This window comes from Melanerpes formicivorus, unplaced genomic scaffold, assembly GCF_026170545.1.
Source record: "Melanerpes formicivorus ecotype bairdi unplaced genomic scaffold, bMelFor1.0.p_v2 SCAF_28, whole genome shotgun sequence".
Taxonomy (NCBI): domain Eukaryota; kingdom Metazoa; phylum Chordata; class Aves; order Piciformes; family Picidae; genus Melanerpes; species Melanerpes formicivorus.
The window spans coordinates 926981-943552 of NW_027142380.1; the positions used below are offsets into that span (position 1 = coordinate 926981).

The 16572-nt window shown below is 45.4% G+C and overlaps 1 protein-coding gene and 1 long non-coding RNA gene across 2 annotated transcripts; one reads left to right on the top strand and one right to left on the bottom strand.

Moving 5' to 3' along the window:
- Positions 1–3814: 3814 nt before the first annotated feature.
- LOC137449051 (uncharacterized) lies at positions 3815–8030 on the bottom strand. The gene is made up of 4 exons (XR_010989308.1): positions 7925–8030; positions 7790–7845; positions 5370–5457; positions 3815–3981 (listed from the first exon to the last, which is right to left on the bottom strand). It is a non-coding gene; the product is annotated as an uncharacterized lncRNA (long non-coding RNA).
- Positions 8031–8083: 53 nt separating this feature from the next.
- On the top strand, positions 8084–15398 carry CCDC51 (coiled-coil domain containing 51). The gene is made up of 5 exons (XM_068154135.1): positions 8084–8354; positions 9796–10055; positions 10183–10530; positions 11493–11657; positions 13089–15398. The coding sequence occupies exons 3-5, from the start codon at positions 10213–10215 to the stop codon at positions 13863–13865; spliced, it is 1260 nt and encodes a 419-aa protein (XP_068010236.1). The 5' UTR covers positions 8084–8354; positions 9796–10055; positions 10183–10212; the 3' UTR covers positions 13866–15398.
- The last annotated feature ends 1174 nt before the right edge of the window (positions 15399–16572 follow it).

The window sequence follows — 16572 nt, forward strand, 5'->3', positions numbered from 1 at the left end:
GTGTACATTTATTTTCTGCTATTGCATAGTAACAGTGAAGTAGCCTGATGGCCCTGGTTTGTGTAGAACTTTTTCCCAACGCTCTGCTGTGCTGTGGTTTAGCAGCTTTCTCTCACAAAGATCAGAAGTGGCCAAAACACAAATTTCAGATTTGACTAGTTAGGAAAAAGTTCTCTTGCAGTGCCTCTAGCTGTTGAACTTGTACATAGAAACTAATGTTGTAATGTTTCATAGAGAACTATTTGGTTGCCCCCAGAGTAAGCAAGGCAAAATCTAATTGCTAAGATAGAGTTATTTGCAAAGACTTTAGTACTTTAGGGTACCAGACTACTTTGAGTAACCATCCTTGGTATCCACCACCAGATTTCACTGCTGTGCCTTGCCATGGGGATCACCACCTTTGTCTTCATGCTTAAGCAGTACAGGAACATGTTGCAGCAACAGTAGTGAATTAGTAGTGACTGTCCTGTTTAATCTGAACTAATTAGGGCAGCCTAGTGGTTGTTACAGCAGTAGCAGAGGAAATAAGCTGATTCAAATTCCCACCATCAGTTTGGGAATGCTTTGTTCAAATGATTTAACTTGGGTATGTGAGGGAATGGTAAATTTGAACTTCTGGCAGTCATACCCTTTGATGGATTTCTCTATAAAGCATATTTATATCTATTCTGCTACTATTTTAATTGACATTCATTTTCTACTGCCTGATGGACTTTGGTTTTCTATGCCCTTAAGACTGTGGCTAAATTGTGTGTGTATATATATATAGTGTGTATTTTAGAAGCTATATTGTCTTTGCATTAGTTTAACACTATGAGCTGGAGCTGCACTAAGGAATGAAATGCTATTTCTTACATAGCATTATGTAAAAAAGATATGATCAAAGTGTTCCTTTGTTTGGCTTAATTTCTATAGTCGCATACTAAACAGGGGGACTCTTGGACAAGAAGGCTGTTCAGTGTCTACATTAAACTAAAGCCCATTGAGAACAGCTCTCCCACAGCAGCAATCTGTCACTTTGCCATTTGGTCTCCTTCCCTCGTCTTGACTTTCAGCTGAATCACTTTTGCATATTCTCCCATGCTGCAGAGCACACGTTTCTAGTCAAATCTATTTCACTCTTACTTCATTCAGACCACCTCAAGTCAGCTTTACTTGGCAATCTCACACAGTAATTCCTGGGGCAAACAATTGCTTATTGATACACTGCCAAAGTTATACTTAGCTCATATTCTGCCCAAATCTAGAAGATACTGTCTCCCATTCTCTATGCTTTCTCCTTTTGAACAACCACTCCTAAGTTACTTACGTCAGCACTACTGGAAATTGGGTGTGCAGTTGAACTACATTGGTAAGGATCTGCCACCATCACTGTACAACTGGCATAAGTGAAGCAAAGCAAGCTGGTATTTTCACTCTTCTCTGGGCATGCAAAAATGTGGGCACACTGTATCTGTGGCTACATTTCATGTGTTGAAACCAAGGTACCAGTCCCTGGTTATTGGGCAACATCTCTTAAGGCAGCTTTGTCCCACATGCTTCTGTATTTATCTAATACACAAGCTGTCTTTGTTCAAAATGCAAAAAGCACTCAAGCATGCTTGAATTTCAAGCTTCACCTGCAGTGTCTGACTTGCAGGACTCAAGCTGACCTCCAAGTACCTTTAGAAAATCCTCTGTGTTACTAATTACTTCTTACCCCCACGGAGGGCAACAGTGATCCAAACCTGTGAGCTATGAACATGTCAGCTAAGGCTGCTACAAGAGGTAAAATATCCTGCTGCAATTCTCATTTTAGAGGTAGATACCGCTATCAATCATATTGTTCCCATTAACTGTTTTAAATGCAAATGGCTTTCCAAGTACTTCAGTGTCTAGGAGGTCTGGTGCCTCATTAAAGCTGGAGGGATGCTGTGTCACAAAAACACCAAGGCCTGCAGCCTTTAACAAATTCCATGGCAAAATGGTTCCAACATCTGATCTAGTACTGACCTCCAAGGCCTTGTCCACTTACGTTGATGAACACCTCTCATACACCATGCCAGGAGCAAACATACCCTGCAGGAGGGAAAGGTCTGGGAAGTATTTCTCTTCGGGGAGGCCTGGATGCTCAATTCTAAGGAACAAGAAGGCTGATATCACAAGACGTGGCCTGCAGAGTCTCTTGTGCTGTGCTAGAGGGGCTGCCTTCTGGGGAGAGGGGGCCCGGTGGTAGGTCCAAAGAGTGCCCAGGGTGCGAGGGCTCAGTTTCAGGGATGGTTGGGATCTGAGGGGATCTGAGGGGTTCGCAGAGTCGAGGGGCGCCCAGGGCCCGAGGCGTGCTCGCCCGCCCTCAAACCCCAGCAGGAGGCGGCAAACTCTCGGCAAAACGCGCATGCCGGGCTCAGCCGGCACGGCCCCGGAATACCGGCGGCCGTAGCCCTGCGGTGTCTCCGTGGAATCGCAGCGCGGTGTCACCGCTGAGCCGGCCAGAATTAAAGACCAGCCGCGCTGCCCCTTTGCGACCTCCGGAGAGGCGCTCCGCTCCCGCGGCGCGGCGCGGAGCGGCCAGCAAGAGCGGCGCGCGCCGCACGCCTGTAGTAAGGGGACGGAAGGGGAGGCCTCCGCGCGCGCGGCTGTGACCAGCGCGCGTGCTCCACTGGCCTCAGGCCCTCGGTGCGAGTGCGGGGCACACGCGCGCCTCCGCCGGCCGCAGCATTGGCGGGCGCGGACTCGGCGGCTGCAGCGCGCGTGTTCCCCCCGCTCCCTGCAGAGCGGCCGCGCGGGGGCAGCAGATCCCAGACCTGCGCGCGTGTCTCCCCGCTGCGGGGGCGCTGCAGTCAACCCCGAGCAGCACCGGCGCAGGCCTGCCTCGTCCGCTCCAGGCACCTGCTGGAACGGGGCTGCGTTCCGAGAGGACGAAGAATATTTTGTCTCCGGAGTAACAGCCACCCTCAGGAGACAACGCCGCCCCCGAATTAGCTTTTTAACAAGAAAATCCTCAGAGCAGCATCGTATGTAGACAACAAACCTCTCCCGTCCCTTCCTTAGGAGTCCAGAACGTGTATTCGGATTCAACATGTAGCTCCCCCCATGTGACATACAAGTGCCTCGTTCATTACTGAAGCGAGCCCCTACTCACAGCCAACAGCTGCCTTTCCCACCAAAGTGAGCAACCTGTACCCCACCCTTACCATTTACTTGGGTAAGAGGTGTTCTACCTCCATTCTTCCCCCTCTCTAACTCCTACCCTGGGAATATCATACTCCTTTTGTCAAGTTTTTATACCCACTGCTGTCTATTTAAAAATTCGAGATACAGGCCCATAAGCACTATTTTCCTCTTTCCATCAAAAGGTGTTCCTGTGACCATAAAGGAGCTGTGATACCAGTGCACAGAAGTTCATGGAAAACAGGGTGTAGGTGACTATTTGTAGGACAAAGGCAAGTGTAGGTTCCACAGCCACTGGGTCTCTAGGTCACAGCACCAGTGTACTTCAACAGCAATATGAAAAGGAGTGTTGACCCTAAGGTAACCACTTTGCTGGGGATGGAACCCTTTGTTTAGAGTAAACTTTCAGCTCTCAGGAGAGCATGCACTGATAGAACTACATCTGGCACAACTGCAGCTAAACCTAAGCCTCCAGATTAAAACTCTGCAGACTTTCCCCAGCTGCTGTTGTCAAAACAGAGAAGCTGAAATTTATTCTCACAAATGCTAACAAATCAGCAGATGCACTCAGGATGAATCAGGTGGTCTTCTGTAAAAGTTTCATTTCCAGTACAAAACAGTAATGCTATTTCAAAAAACAAAACCTACAGGTAAAGAGAAAATATCACATCTTAACAAAAAAGATTTATTCTGACTAAACAAAATGTACAATGTTTCCCAAATGGTGCTGAGTTTTCTTGACACTCTGAAGTCCACTGAGTAACTCAATCACTTCTTACATTGCAGTTTGATCAAACTACTTTTTGCCAGACTTCTTTATTCCACCACTGGCTGCCAAAAGAAACAACACAACTGGTTAGACAACTGTTACATAGCTTAGCTACAAGTTTAGCTCCTCATAAAGTCAAATCCCCACTAGACTGCCTGCAGAGCTCATATCCCCACTGGTGAATTCTTTTTGCATGTGTTACTCCTACAGGTTTGTGATCTCACATCATTTACTTCAAATGAATAAATTACTTTATATTAGAAACCAAGCTTCTCCTGGAACCAAATATGCCACATAAATCTAAAACAGAAGTATGTATTTCAGTAATTCCTTTGTTCTTCTGTGTACACCCTCCATGGGTTATTTCTTATGCAGGAGTATTATATGGTCAAGTAAAATTCAAGGCTAAGGGAATAAAATAATTGGTATCCTTACAGCAACCAGAGTCTCTATCTGGAATCAAAGCTCTACAGAAGCAGGCATTGCAATTATGAGAATTCCAGTTCTCTGGAATCATCTGTTCTGTTCTCTGCAGTCTCTACTATTGAAGAGACTAAAGCAGGGCGAAAGAACACAACATATTAACACAGCAATGAGCATGGCATTGTTTGCAAATGCAGGGGTTTACACCAGATAGGAGTAGTGAAAAGGGAAAAAAACAGCAAGGCTATACAGCAAGAGAGGCTGCAAGGGCTAATGGTGAACAACAAACTTTGCACTGCAGTATGATTCCAACAGTACTGCCTTGCTGAGGCTCAGGAATAGTCTAGCCCTCCCACAATAGCATAATAAGCACTATCTGCTTTGGCAGCCATTGGGCAAGGACCAGATGACTAGGAAAATGGCAGGAAAGAACTATGAAGAAATCTGTAAGCTGAAGTGCCTGAAGCAATACAAGTTTAGGATGGCAAGGACACTGAAGAGAAGCTCAGCAAATTGTTTTGCATTGAAGACATTGAGTCCCACATGGCACATTTTTGTATACCAAAAAAACCAGAGGAGCTATACCAATTTGGAATGAGAAATACCCTAAGTCAGTGGGACCGGATGGCATTCCCTCCAAGAGCCCTGACAAGCTCTCATATGAAAATGCAGAACTGCTGGCTAACATTTAAAACTCTGCATTACAGCCACCATGTCAGAGGACTGACAAGACTGTCAGCACAGCTCCCAGTACAGAGGAGGGTTCAGTAAAGAACTAGGAAACTACAAACCAGCAAGTCTGACCTTCAACTCTGAGAAGATAACAGTCTGTAATAAAGCAAGACAATAACCAGAGTCCTCAGAAAGTTAACAGGACCTCTGCAAATGGTAAATCCTTCCTCACTGACTTGCTGGAATAAATGGAATCCAGGGGATTCCACATTTTCAAACAGCATCTGCCAGAATTCTGTAGCAAAGTTTGTTAGCAACCCCTCTGTTTTTCCTGTCAGTATGGCACCTCACTTACCCAGGGGCCCTTTTCCAGCAGCCTTTGCTTTCATCTCCTCAAGTTTCTTTTGCTCCTCCTTCTGCTTTTGTTTAAATGCCAGATCTGTCTAAAGAAAAGAACAACAGTGTTTGTTAACATCTCCTCCCCAAAAAAATTCAGAAGCAACTGACAAGCAATGAGAAACAAAATTGCTGCTTTAACAGCAACAAAAACCTGACTGAACTGATCCAAGATGGCTGAATACCACTGAACATGCAAGCCCTTGCAGAGCTATGACAGTTTTTGTACTGTACCAGAATGCAGTGACCCAAATTTAACTTTGTACATTTGATCTTTCTGAAATTCACCCTGTATCATCTCCTGTGGCATAGCCTCATCTCAATGATAAAAGTCTACACTAAAACCATTCATTCATCTGCCATCAGTGATACTGGAAGTCTAGCACTCAAGTGCTGTCTAGCAATAAAACTTAGATGATATAAGGGGGGGGAAGGTTGCTTTTACTTAAAAACACATTCATTTCCAAAAAACCCTTCCACATATACACCACAATTTTTGCTGAGTTCAATCCATTTGTATTCATTCCAAGACATCCAATGAGACTGTTGGTAAATTGTGGCACAGGCTGTCGCACACCCCCTGCTAAGACCACCTCCAGAGAGCTCAGGCATACTCTGTCCCTTACAGACACATTCTTTACAGGCATCAAGGCTGAAAGGGTCCACAGGCCTCAGCACTCAGGATTTGGGGTACCTTAACTGAGGGCCTTGACAACTGGGACTTCATAGATTATTCAGCAATCCAGGCTCAACTATCTTTCTAACTGGAAAATTTTTATCTTTGTTAAGCTAAAGCTTCCCTTGCTGCAATCTAAGCCTATTACTTCCCCTAACTACCCTGCTCAGAACAGAATATTCTGCTTCTCTCCACAGATTTTTCATTGGTTGGTTGGTTGGTTTGGTTTTATTTTTTCCCTGCAGACAAGTGTGTCTTAGTGAATCAATTCCCTCCCATCTATCCACTTGTGGGTTTTTCTTGCAGTGCATTGCTTGCAGTATTGCAGTACTGAGAGGAAAAAGAAATATTATACGTTATGTTTGACACACAGGACTTTGTTTGTAGATCTTACATGATTTTCTGCTGCAACACCTGATCTTGCAGGTTCACATTCAGTGTATGACCCAAGTATCAAATCATTTCAGGTGGAGGAGTTTAACCTGGAGTTGGGCCCTTTATTCTCCTTGGATTTTGTAGGTCTTACCAATAAGGGGACTTAGCATACATGATTAATTAAATCAAATGTTTTTTTCCAGCTTTCTCCAACTGGTTGAGATTACTTTGACCACTAATCTCCTCTGACAGTCTGTGGCCCCTTCAAATTTGTTTTCCACAAAGAGAATATGCTGTCAGTCAGCCAACAGCCCAACTAATCAAAGCATTACTAATAACCAACACTAATCAAAGCATTACTTAAAACTTTAACCAAATTTTGCAAACCTCCACTCAGTATATCCTTTCAGTCAGACTGAACTGCCAGTGACTGCCTTCAGAATGTGGCACTCCAGCAAGTTGCACACTTGCTTCCCATCACCTGTGGAGGACCTGCCCTTGCCTTGTGTTTTGAGGACATGGCATGAGCTCGCATCAAGATCCCCTATCTACAGGTGTTGCCCTCTTTTGCAGGGCACTGCCCTGCCACAAAACAGCATTGGTTGGACTAAAATCTGTACTGGCTGTTAATTTTCACACCAGTATGACCTGGATCCTTATAAGCACTTCACTGGTTCCACCATCTCTGCAACAATGCAGCTGATTTGGAAAGCTATATTGTGGGGGGGTTCCCCCTTTTTCAAAGACCCTTTTTCCAACCACCAGTGCCTCACCTATACTCCACCACCCTCAGAAGCAACAGTTTCTGAGCCCTTACATTTCAGTATCTCGCACACGAGATCCACCAGTACCTAATTGACTTAAACCACTCGACAGTCTTCCACTTTTGTCTCTTGTCCTCGGCTCTGTAACGGCGTTAATTTGCAAGACCTCCCACAGCAGACCGCTGCTTTGGCGAAAACACCCCAGCCTGCTCCGTGACACCAGATCCTCCCTTACCCAGCACTGCTGCACCTACCATGAACACAGGCAGGATGTCGGCACAAAAAATATAGCCTGGAAAACCGAGGCCGCGGAAGGCAACACCTCCGGGTCCCTTATGGCCGTGAGCTTTACCGTCAAAATGACGCTTAGTGAAACGTGACGTTTCACACATCGTCTCTTGCCGAGGAGAGCTAAGCCGAGGCTACTGTGAAGGTGGAAAGCAGCCCTACCACAAAGGGGGCCGTGGCTCAGGCCAGAGCCGAGTGGGGCCGGCCTGCTACCGCTGGCCTGGTGCCCCTGGCCCGGTGCCGCAGCCGCCCCCCGGGACCCGCTCGCCGCCCTACCTCGTCCAGGTCCTTCGACTGCTTCTTCGGCTGCTTCAGCGGCTTCTTCTTGCCGCCTGCAAAGACAGAGGAGACAGTGAGGCCCGGTGCGGGAGACAGGGGAGGGCGGCGCCAAGGGCCCAGGTTCAGCCTTACCTTCTCGCCCCGACATGGTGCCCGCTCGGTTCCGCTCCGATCCGTTTCGTTCCGCCGCTCCTCGCCCGAGAGCGCGCGCGCACGCGGGCCCGCGCCCTCAGCCGCCGCTTCCGCCTGGCCCCTCGCGGCCACCGTAGTGCTTCCGCTATCGCGTGTGGCTCACGCGCCGGGCCGGGCCCCGGGCACGTAGGAAGTGTTGCTCGGGCTGGGTGACCGTGGCGGAGGCTAGTAGCCTCGGGGGGCTCCTCGGGGACAGCCGCCCCGTGGGGCACAGCGGCTCGGGCCGCCCTTGCCCGGTCTCCGCCGCACACAGAGCTCCGGGCTGTACATGACGCTGGCGGCGGCGGCGGGCGCGGCCTAGGCGGGGGCTGTAGCGGGGAGCCCCCCGCGGCAGGCCGCTCTTTCCCACCGGTCCCTTGCTCTGGCTGAGGTGAGACCGTGCTGCTGCCGCACAGGCCTTAGCGTGGCTACCAGAGGCGATAGCGCGCTCGTCGTGCTGCCCATAGGGTGCTGGGAGCGTGGGCTTGTAGCCCTGCGTGTGGCGAGAGGGAAGGGGTTGGTCGTGCGGGACAAACAGACTTTGACCCCCTGAGGCATGAGAAGTGTAGCTGTGGAGTGTGGTGGCGTGTCGGAAACTCTGGTTTTACATTTTGGCAGTGACAAAGGCTGCGAAGTAAGACAGGACCCTTAAAAGCAAGTCTTGCCACCAGTTTCCAGTGTGGGTAGCAACAGGGGTGTAAACTCTGAAACAATATTTGTGTCAACGACTGTAGACAGACAAACCTTACTTTCATACCAGAGGATGTAAGAGGTGGACAAGGATTGTTATCTTAGATGAAACTTTCATAACTGCCCTAGGTCCTATTAGCTCAAACTGTGGTTGCTTTCTTTGCATTCTGTCTGTTCATACAGAAATCTCAACTTTTCTCTTACTGACTCAGTAGCCTGAATATTTGGTAAAACTCTTCACGTGGTAGTGCAACTAAAAGAGAAATCCTGCAGACAAAGTTCAGCTGAGGTTTTAGTACATGGCCTGCAATGTAGAGTGAGTGTTGTAACAGTAAATATATGAATGATGCTGTGAGGAGAGTAAACTTGTTTCATTTATGTGTTCTTGTGGTTTTGCTCTACCATAGTATTGTGTATATAAAACAACTATTGAGATTTTCATATTGGTGTTTTGTCTTCTTACTGTTTGTTAGAAACACTTAAAAGGGAATGAACCTGTGGCATTCAGAATCAGCAACCAGCTAAACTGTCTGCCAGTAAGAAAAATCCTTTCCTGCGGAGATGCCTTTATTTGCACATATTTGATGTCATTAGCTGCCTAAATTTAACATGGAAAACTTTTAATTTATCTTTTTTAATCTCTGCAGCAACTATCAAGCTTTCTTAATAGTCTGTGGTTTTATATTGCATTAGTCAAAACCTGATACAGTCCTACTCAAACTTCATACAAACCCCTATTAGCTACTTTTCCTTGAGTTTTTTAGAGCAATACCCTCAGCAGGAAGTTAAGATCTTCTTCACAGATCAGTGAACCATAACTAGCAATCTGCTCTTGCAAAAGTGTGAGCAGGAATTTTAAGCTCATTTTAAAATGTCACCCCAGCTGTGTGTTCACTACCTGATGTTTTTTCTGGGTTTGTAGCTCTTAAACTTCAGTTTTGTAGGCAAGCTCTTGAGAATACTTTCTCTGTTTGTTTCAGCACTGCTGTGTTTTCTCTTTGTGCTTCATGTTTTTCTCATTTCATTCATCAACATTTCATACACCTGTTCAGTGCAAGATAAAAGGAATGACCAAGCCCTGCTTCTTCTCACTTCAAGATGTTTTCTGCCCCCCCTCTGCCTTTTTTCCTTTTCTTTTGCAGAATTGTTAGTACCTGTGACATGGTACAGCAAACTCAACTGTGCATGCCCAAGGCACAGTTTCATAGGGCAATCACTTCTGTGCTGAAGCATTAAATTACTCTGAAGCTACTCTTGCTGGTACTGCGTCTGCACATGGTCACTATTCATGCAGCGAGTGAATTAGTAAACAAGAAGCATGGTGGAAGTACTTCCTAACAACAGGAAAGCAGGAATCTGTGGCAGAACTGCCCTCTGTTGAAAATTGTGGAAAGGTGTCTGGGTAAGTGATGGTGAAAAACCAGTGATGGTTTAACCATTCTTGAATTGTACTGATTTTGGTACACATGCTGGTTTAAGTATTGGTCAGCCATGGTTCAATAACTTCTTTTGCTTGTTCATCCTTGCAGCACTTTTATTCAGTGCACTTTTATCAAGACATGGGGCCAATGAAATATAAGTCAAGCATGTCCTCAGTGTCCTGTGGTCTGCAGTATCACCATTCCTTGATAAAGTGGAGTCCAAAAATGAACGTACACATAGTGCGGACTTACTGCTCCTCAGCACCTAAGAGGCCTGAAGCCAAGTCTGCAGTAGAAGTGGCCACAGCTCTTTTTCATCGTCTGACAGAAGCTGGGACTGTTCTGGGAAAAAACTCCCTTCAGAAAATGTCTGCAACATGCAAGAGCTGGTGGGACAGATACGAAGAGTTTGTTGGAATCAATGAAGTTCGAGAAGCTCAGGGAAAAGTGACAGAGGTAAAGAGAGAGGGACCTGGGGGTACTGATTGACAGCCGCCTGAATATGAGCCAGCAGTGTGCCCAAGAGGGCCAATGGCATCCTGGCCTGCATTAGGAATAGTGTGGCCAGCAGGAGCAGGGAAGTCATTGTGCCCCTGTACTCTGCTTTGGTTAGGCCACACCTTGAGTACTGTGTCCAGTTCTGGGCCCCTCAGTTTAAGAAGGACATCGAAACACTTGAGCGTGTCCAGAGAAGGGCAGCAAGGCTGGTGAGAGGCCTTGAACACAAGCCCTATGAGGAGAGGCTGAGGGAGCTGGGATTGTTTAGCCTGGAGAAGAGGAGGCTCAGGGGTGACCTCATTGCCCTCTACAACTACCTGAAAGGTGGTTGTAGCCAGGAAGGGATTGGTCTCTTCTCCCAGGCAACCAGCACCAGAACAAGGGGACACAGTCTCAAGCTGCGCCAGGGGAGGTTTAGACTCGAGGTGAGGAGAAAGTTCTTCACCGAGTGAGTTGTTCATCATTGGAATGTGCTGCCCAGGGAGGTGGTTGAGTCATCGACCCCGGAGGTGTTCAAGAGGAGATTGGGCGTGGCACTTGGTGCCATGGTCTAGTCATGGGGTCTGTGTTGATAGGTTGGACTCGATGATCCTCGAGGTCATTTCCAACCTTAGTTATACTGTGATACTGTAACATGGAGATAATGTGGAAGTGTAAACATTCTTAGTTAATCTACATGGAGTACAAACATCAGTTCCAGGGATATCCTCCAAGGAGAATTGTCAGGTTTTTCTGCTCTGTCTTTTGTAGATACAATAGATGTGCTCTAGCCTACGCATGTTAGTAGCTGTAGTGTATCCCATAGATTGAAATGGAATGTGATTTGCTTTGTTGGTTGTTTCTCCCTAAATTCATACATTACTGATTTAGATCTGCCTGGTAGTCAGTCTCTACAAATAGAAATACCCTTTCTTTTTCAGGCTGAACATGTCTTCATGGTAGCTCGAGGGATAGTACGAGAGGCTCGGGAAAGCGTGGAAGCCCAGCAGATTAAACTGAAGGAAATTCGGGACCGTCTAGACAGAGTCTCTCGAGATGACACCCAGTATTTAGAACTGGCTACTCTGGAGCATAGGTTGCTGCAGGTAATTTGTTGGTACTTCAACACTGGCAAAAGAAGTAAGAATGCATGTGCTTTGCTCCCATCTCTTGTGACTGTTCTTGTAGATGCAGTTCGGTTTTGAAGTACTGTTATTTGAATTAATTTCTTGTGATATTTGTTTTAGTTGATTGTTAGCAATGCTTTAATCTGCTGTGGAAATTGGATGTCCTAATACAGGGCAATAAATTTAGAGAAGAAAGCTGAAGGTAGTGACCCTAGCAATTTAATTGTTGTAGTGGTGACTTGTATGTGAGTAGTCAACAAAAAGCTGGGTGAATTAATCTTTCCTGTAATGAGTGAAGCTCCCTTCTGGTTATTAATCCATGCACACGCTCCCAGCTGCCTTCTGTATGGCTGTGGTACCCAGGAAAATCAGTAAAGCTTTTGTCAGAGAGCAGCAGCAGCAGCAGGGCTACTCTGTGAGGGAGAGTAAACAAGGTGATGAGCTTGACCACAACGCAGGCTGGGCAATAGCCTTGTAACAGCACCTCTGCTGGATGAGCCAAGCAGAGCTAGAGACAGGAATGTGTATTAACAGTCCATCAATCAGATAAAAACAAGGGAGCAAAGACAATCTAGGAAATCCAGAAGAAAGTGTAGGAACAGCAAGAAACAGGCCTGGAAGCAGGTGCACCTATGGCAAAGCTCAGGCAAGGAGTGCCCAAGCTTCAACTGAGCTCCTGGATCAGAGGATGGAGCATCATGGAAGAGCTAGAGAGCTGCAGTTCTCTAAACAAGGGGTCAGGTCTCTGATGATGAGACTTAAAGGGCAGAACTCTGCATACTTATGAAGAAAGGCAGAACTGAGGTCACCACTGTCTGTAAGGTGGTGATGTCATCTCACAGAAGAAATGCAGGCTTGGAAGAATGAGAATATTTGTGAGACATGCAGGGAGAATGGGAAGAATACAGAGGAATGAAGAAGCTCATGATCATGAGATGAATCTATGTGAGACATCCTTTCCAGTCTTATTTTCACTTCCCACTAAGGGATTTAGAACTGGAAAAGTGTAGTAGACTAGAATAGAATAGACCAGGTTGGAAGAGACCTTCAAGATCATCATGTAGTAAAGATGTAAGCAGGGCTGAAAAAGTGATTGTTACAGGAAGAGAAGGACTCTTCCCCTTCATACCCCTTTTCTGCCATCAGCATGCAACAGCTTCTTGTGTAGAGCATCTTCAGCTGTAATTGATGATCTTTACTATTTCTCAGCTTCAACTTAAATAGATGTCTCTTGGACTTAAGCAGGATTAATAAAGAAAACCTCACATTGAAAGGAAAAGTTCTGAAACAGAACTAATGGCTGTTTGTAATGCACTGGGGTTTTGATGTTGGATTTGTTTGGTTTTTTTCAGTAGAGACTTTATAGCTTCATATTATACCTTCTACTTCAAATGGCTGTATTTCTTGCAGGAAGAGAAGAGGTACCGAGCTGCATACTTAAATGCAGAAGAATCTGAGAGGGAAAAATTTGCTCTTTTCTCTGCAGCTGTGAGGGAAAGCCACGAAAAGGAGCGAACAAGAGCTGAAAAAACAAAGAACTGGTCTATCATTGGTTCTGTCCTGGGAGCCATTATAGGTGTTCTTGGTTCCACCTATGTTAATCGAGTAAGGCTGCAAGAGTTGAAAGTCTTGGTGCTCGAGGCACAGAAGGGCCCAATAAATTTGCAAGAAGCCATCAAGGAACAGGCCTCCAGCTATTACTTACAGCAGAAGGATCTCAGTGATGTTGTAGCAGACCTGAAAAATGTGCTGCAAACAAGGACATCACAAGAAATAAAAGGTGGCACTTTGTTAACTAGAGAAGACAAGAGTAACTCCATGAAAATAGATTCTCTTCTAATTCCTTTGAACGAGCAGCTGAACTACACTAAACAAGTCAGTTCGTGTCTTGGAAGTTTACAGCAGCAGTTGAGCAGTCTGCAGGAGAGCATAGTGCAAGTTATTGGTGAAGTGCAGGCTGTTAAAGCTGCAGTCCGTTCTAGACCCATGGAAAGAGTGACCCCAAGGTCATCAGTGGAGGGTAAGAGCCAGGCCCCTGCCATGAGGGATGTCATTTTAGAATTGTGTGATACCGAGCGGAGACTGGAAACACAAATCAAGAGAAATTCTATTTACAGCACTGCAGTGACATGTGCTGTGTTTGCTGTTACTCTGCCAGTACTCTACGTGATCCTTAAAGGAAACTGAGCTCTAATTAATTGCCACACTTGACTAGATTAATAAAAGTAAGCTTGCACTCCGAGTGCTTGGAGTACAAGTCCAAATGAAGTTGTGTTAGTGCTTCTCATTATGCTTTCTCTTGTATACCTGGAAAACTGGAGAAGACTTAGTCCATCTTCTGCTGCAGGTTCCATGTTAATAGTCTTTGTCATGCATTGTGGTTTTTAACTCCTGAAGCGATGGAAATTCCACAGTTTCATCTGTCTCTTCATTCACTGCTTCACTCTTTTACTGTCTCATCTTCTGTGTCCTGCCAGTCAGTGACTTTCACGCTGGAGCTGTATTCCTGATGTTCTGTTCAAATGGGGTTTTTTATCTGTCATTTGTCTAAGTGCCTCACATGTAATCCTTTAGAATTTTGCTCCTGATTTCTTCACAGTTTTGCAGTTTGTCCATGCACAAAGCACATGAGGAGTCATTTTACCAAGCAGGTAGAAATATTTACCTGAAGGTTTTGGTTTAGTTTATTTTTCAATCTTAGATACAATGCAGTGACTTGTGACATGATGAGCAGCACGGGCCATGTAAATAAGGAGGATTGAAGTTCCCATCATACATTGTTGCCTTACGCCTGGTGATGCATTTAGAATACATAAGTTAGATTGCTAACTTTTCCATAGGGGACTTTCATCACAATACATCCAAAAGCATTTCTGGAGCTTTAGCTATTTGTTACCAATAGCTCCATGTCCTTAAAGGCTTGCAGGCAGGGAAAAAGGGTTCAGATATAGAGAAGTATTAGGGTTTAATCTGCTGGTGCAAGCCAATGATCCTTTCTTCACAGACTCATTATGGTGTCATTCCTAAGGTATTTTGCGGTTTCAGTAATGATCTATGGAGCAATCACTTTCTTATCCTCACTGGTTTCTTTTTGGAACTTCAGTTTTTATTCTTTTTCTGATTTTCTCATGTCTGGAAATTGAAATGCTCCTCTACAGCAGGGGCTTTCAAGCTGGTGCATTAATGATAATATTGTTATGCAAACTACTCCAAAAGAATATTTGGGAAAAAAAGTGAATGGTCCAGCTGCCTGTTTTTCTTGGAAGGATGAAGGCTGGCTGAATGAAGTAAAAGGCTTATCAGTATGTGGCCTCCTATGCAGTTGTTGGTTTTGCTGTGATAAGAAATAGTTTTCTCCCCGATGCAATGGCAGTGGATGAGCAAATCAGGTGTGGAACTCTTGCTCTGTGAGCACTTCTATGGAACCTTTGCAGAGGAAGAAGTGACAAGCTCACCTCACACTGTAATGCCTTTGTGTAAGCATTTCAAAATGACTAAGTTGTGTCCGGTATAGTTGGCTCTGGTGGGTTTTATTTCTGTCAGCTCTTTCTAATTCCCTATGCCCAGCAGGCATGTCTAAAAAGTTTGAAGTTTGGATGATAAGCTTTTAAGACTGTAAGATCTTTGGGACAGGGTCATTTGCCCTGTGAGACATCAACTTCATTTGGTATCATTAGATGCTATTATAACATGACTGAATAAACAAACTATATTGGAAAAGATCTGTGATGATTCACTGCCTGTAAGAGAGCTGAAATATGCACAAAGCAGTAGCTGTGGCAAGAAGTACACTTGCAGATCAGTACAGTGTTTCAAATCTCTAATATGTCATATTCTCATTTCATAAGTATTTTTACAGGTTATAGGTCTTGCAGGAGCTTGATGAGGTTGAGAGGCAAGTGTGTAATTAAAGGGGAAGGGATGGTACAATAGTTCTATTTGCAATTTGCCAGCACAAGTCAATGAGAATTTTGTTCTGCTGTTCCCCTCCCCCCCCCCGCCCCCCAGTTTAACTACATACAGTTAGGCCTCATAGTTATTATGTAAGTGGCTGAATTTTAGATACTTAGCATCACTGAGAACTGTGGACTGTGTATGTGAGCATGGCTTTTAGATGCTGCATGGTAGGCAGCTAAATGTGAAAGTCAAGGCAGCACTCAATGAATTCTGTTGGGTGGCATCAAAAATGAGTAGAGCTCCAAGGCTAAACTTGTATACAATAAAGAGAACGCAAACCCAAGGGTTGTTTACTGCTTTAAAGAGATCTGCTTTTTGCCCACTTAAAGAAGGTATGAGAGTAGGTAGCTTTACCATCACCTAGAGTCCTGGGAAGAAAAACTTCCTTGATTCAGAAGCAAATGAACCTATGCTAGTTGGAAAGTGTGGTACACATCAAGGTGAAAATAACGGGATCCCAGCTGTGGTAGGGAGTTTGGAAGATCCAGGAAAAGATTCTCTGCACAGCATCCTCCAGCGGGCAGAACTCCCTGCTAAAAGTGATTACTCTTGCTTCTCTTGTTTCTGCCCTTCCTTGCTAAATCCTCCTTTGTAAAGTGACAGCAGAATAATTTCAATTAGGGGGAAAAGCCTTGTAATTAACTCCGTCTATATAACAATTAGGAGGGCAGATTTGTGCATTCCCTGAACCCTGGATTAATCATCGCTCCATTGTGGGAAGGATCTAAACATATAGTTTGGTGCTCTGCCCTATGCGTACCCCAAAGCCAGAAGGTGTGGCTGCAACAGTAGCAGCTGTGCCCCAGCTAGCTCAAGGCAGTTTCCAGGGAGCCACTCTAACATAGCTGTGAGCATAATCTGCTCGGTGCTTTACGCTAAAGCTTTGCCATGGTAACACAGGCAGCAACGGCACAAGTTTGAACAAAAGCAGCACAGC

What these genes read in the sequence shown, in the direction of transcription:
- CCDC51 (XM_068154135.1), top strand. Translation starts at nt 10,213, where the DNA reads ATGGGGCCAATGAAATATAAGTCAAGCATGTCCTCAGTGTCCTGTGGT. An exon ending in CTCAGGGAAAAGTGACAGAG is followed by an intron (nt 10,531 to 11,492) that starts GTAAAGAGAGAG and finishes TTTCTTTTTCAG; the next exon opens with GCTGAACATGTCTTCATGGT. An exon ending in TGGAGCATAGGTTGCTGCAG is followed by an intron (nt 11,658 to 13,088) that starts GTAATTTGTTGG and finishes TATTTCTTGCAG; the next exon opens with GAAGAGAAGAGGTACCGAGC.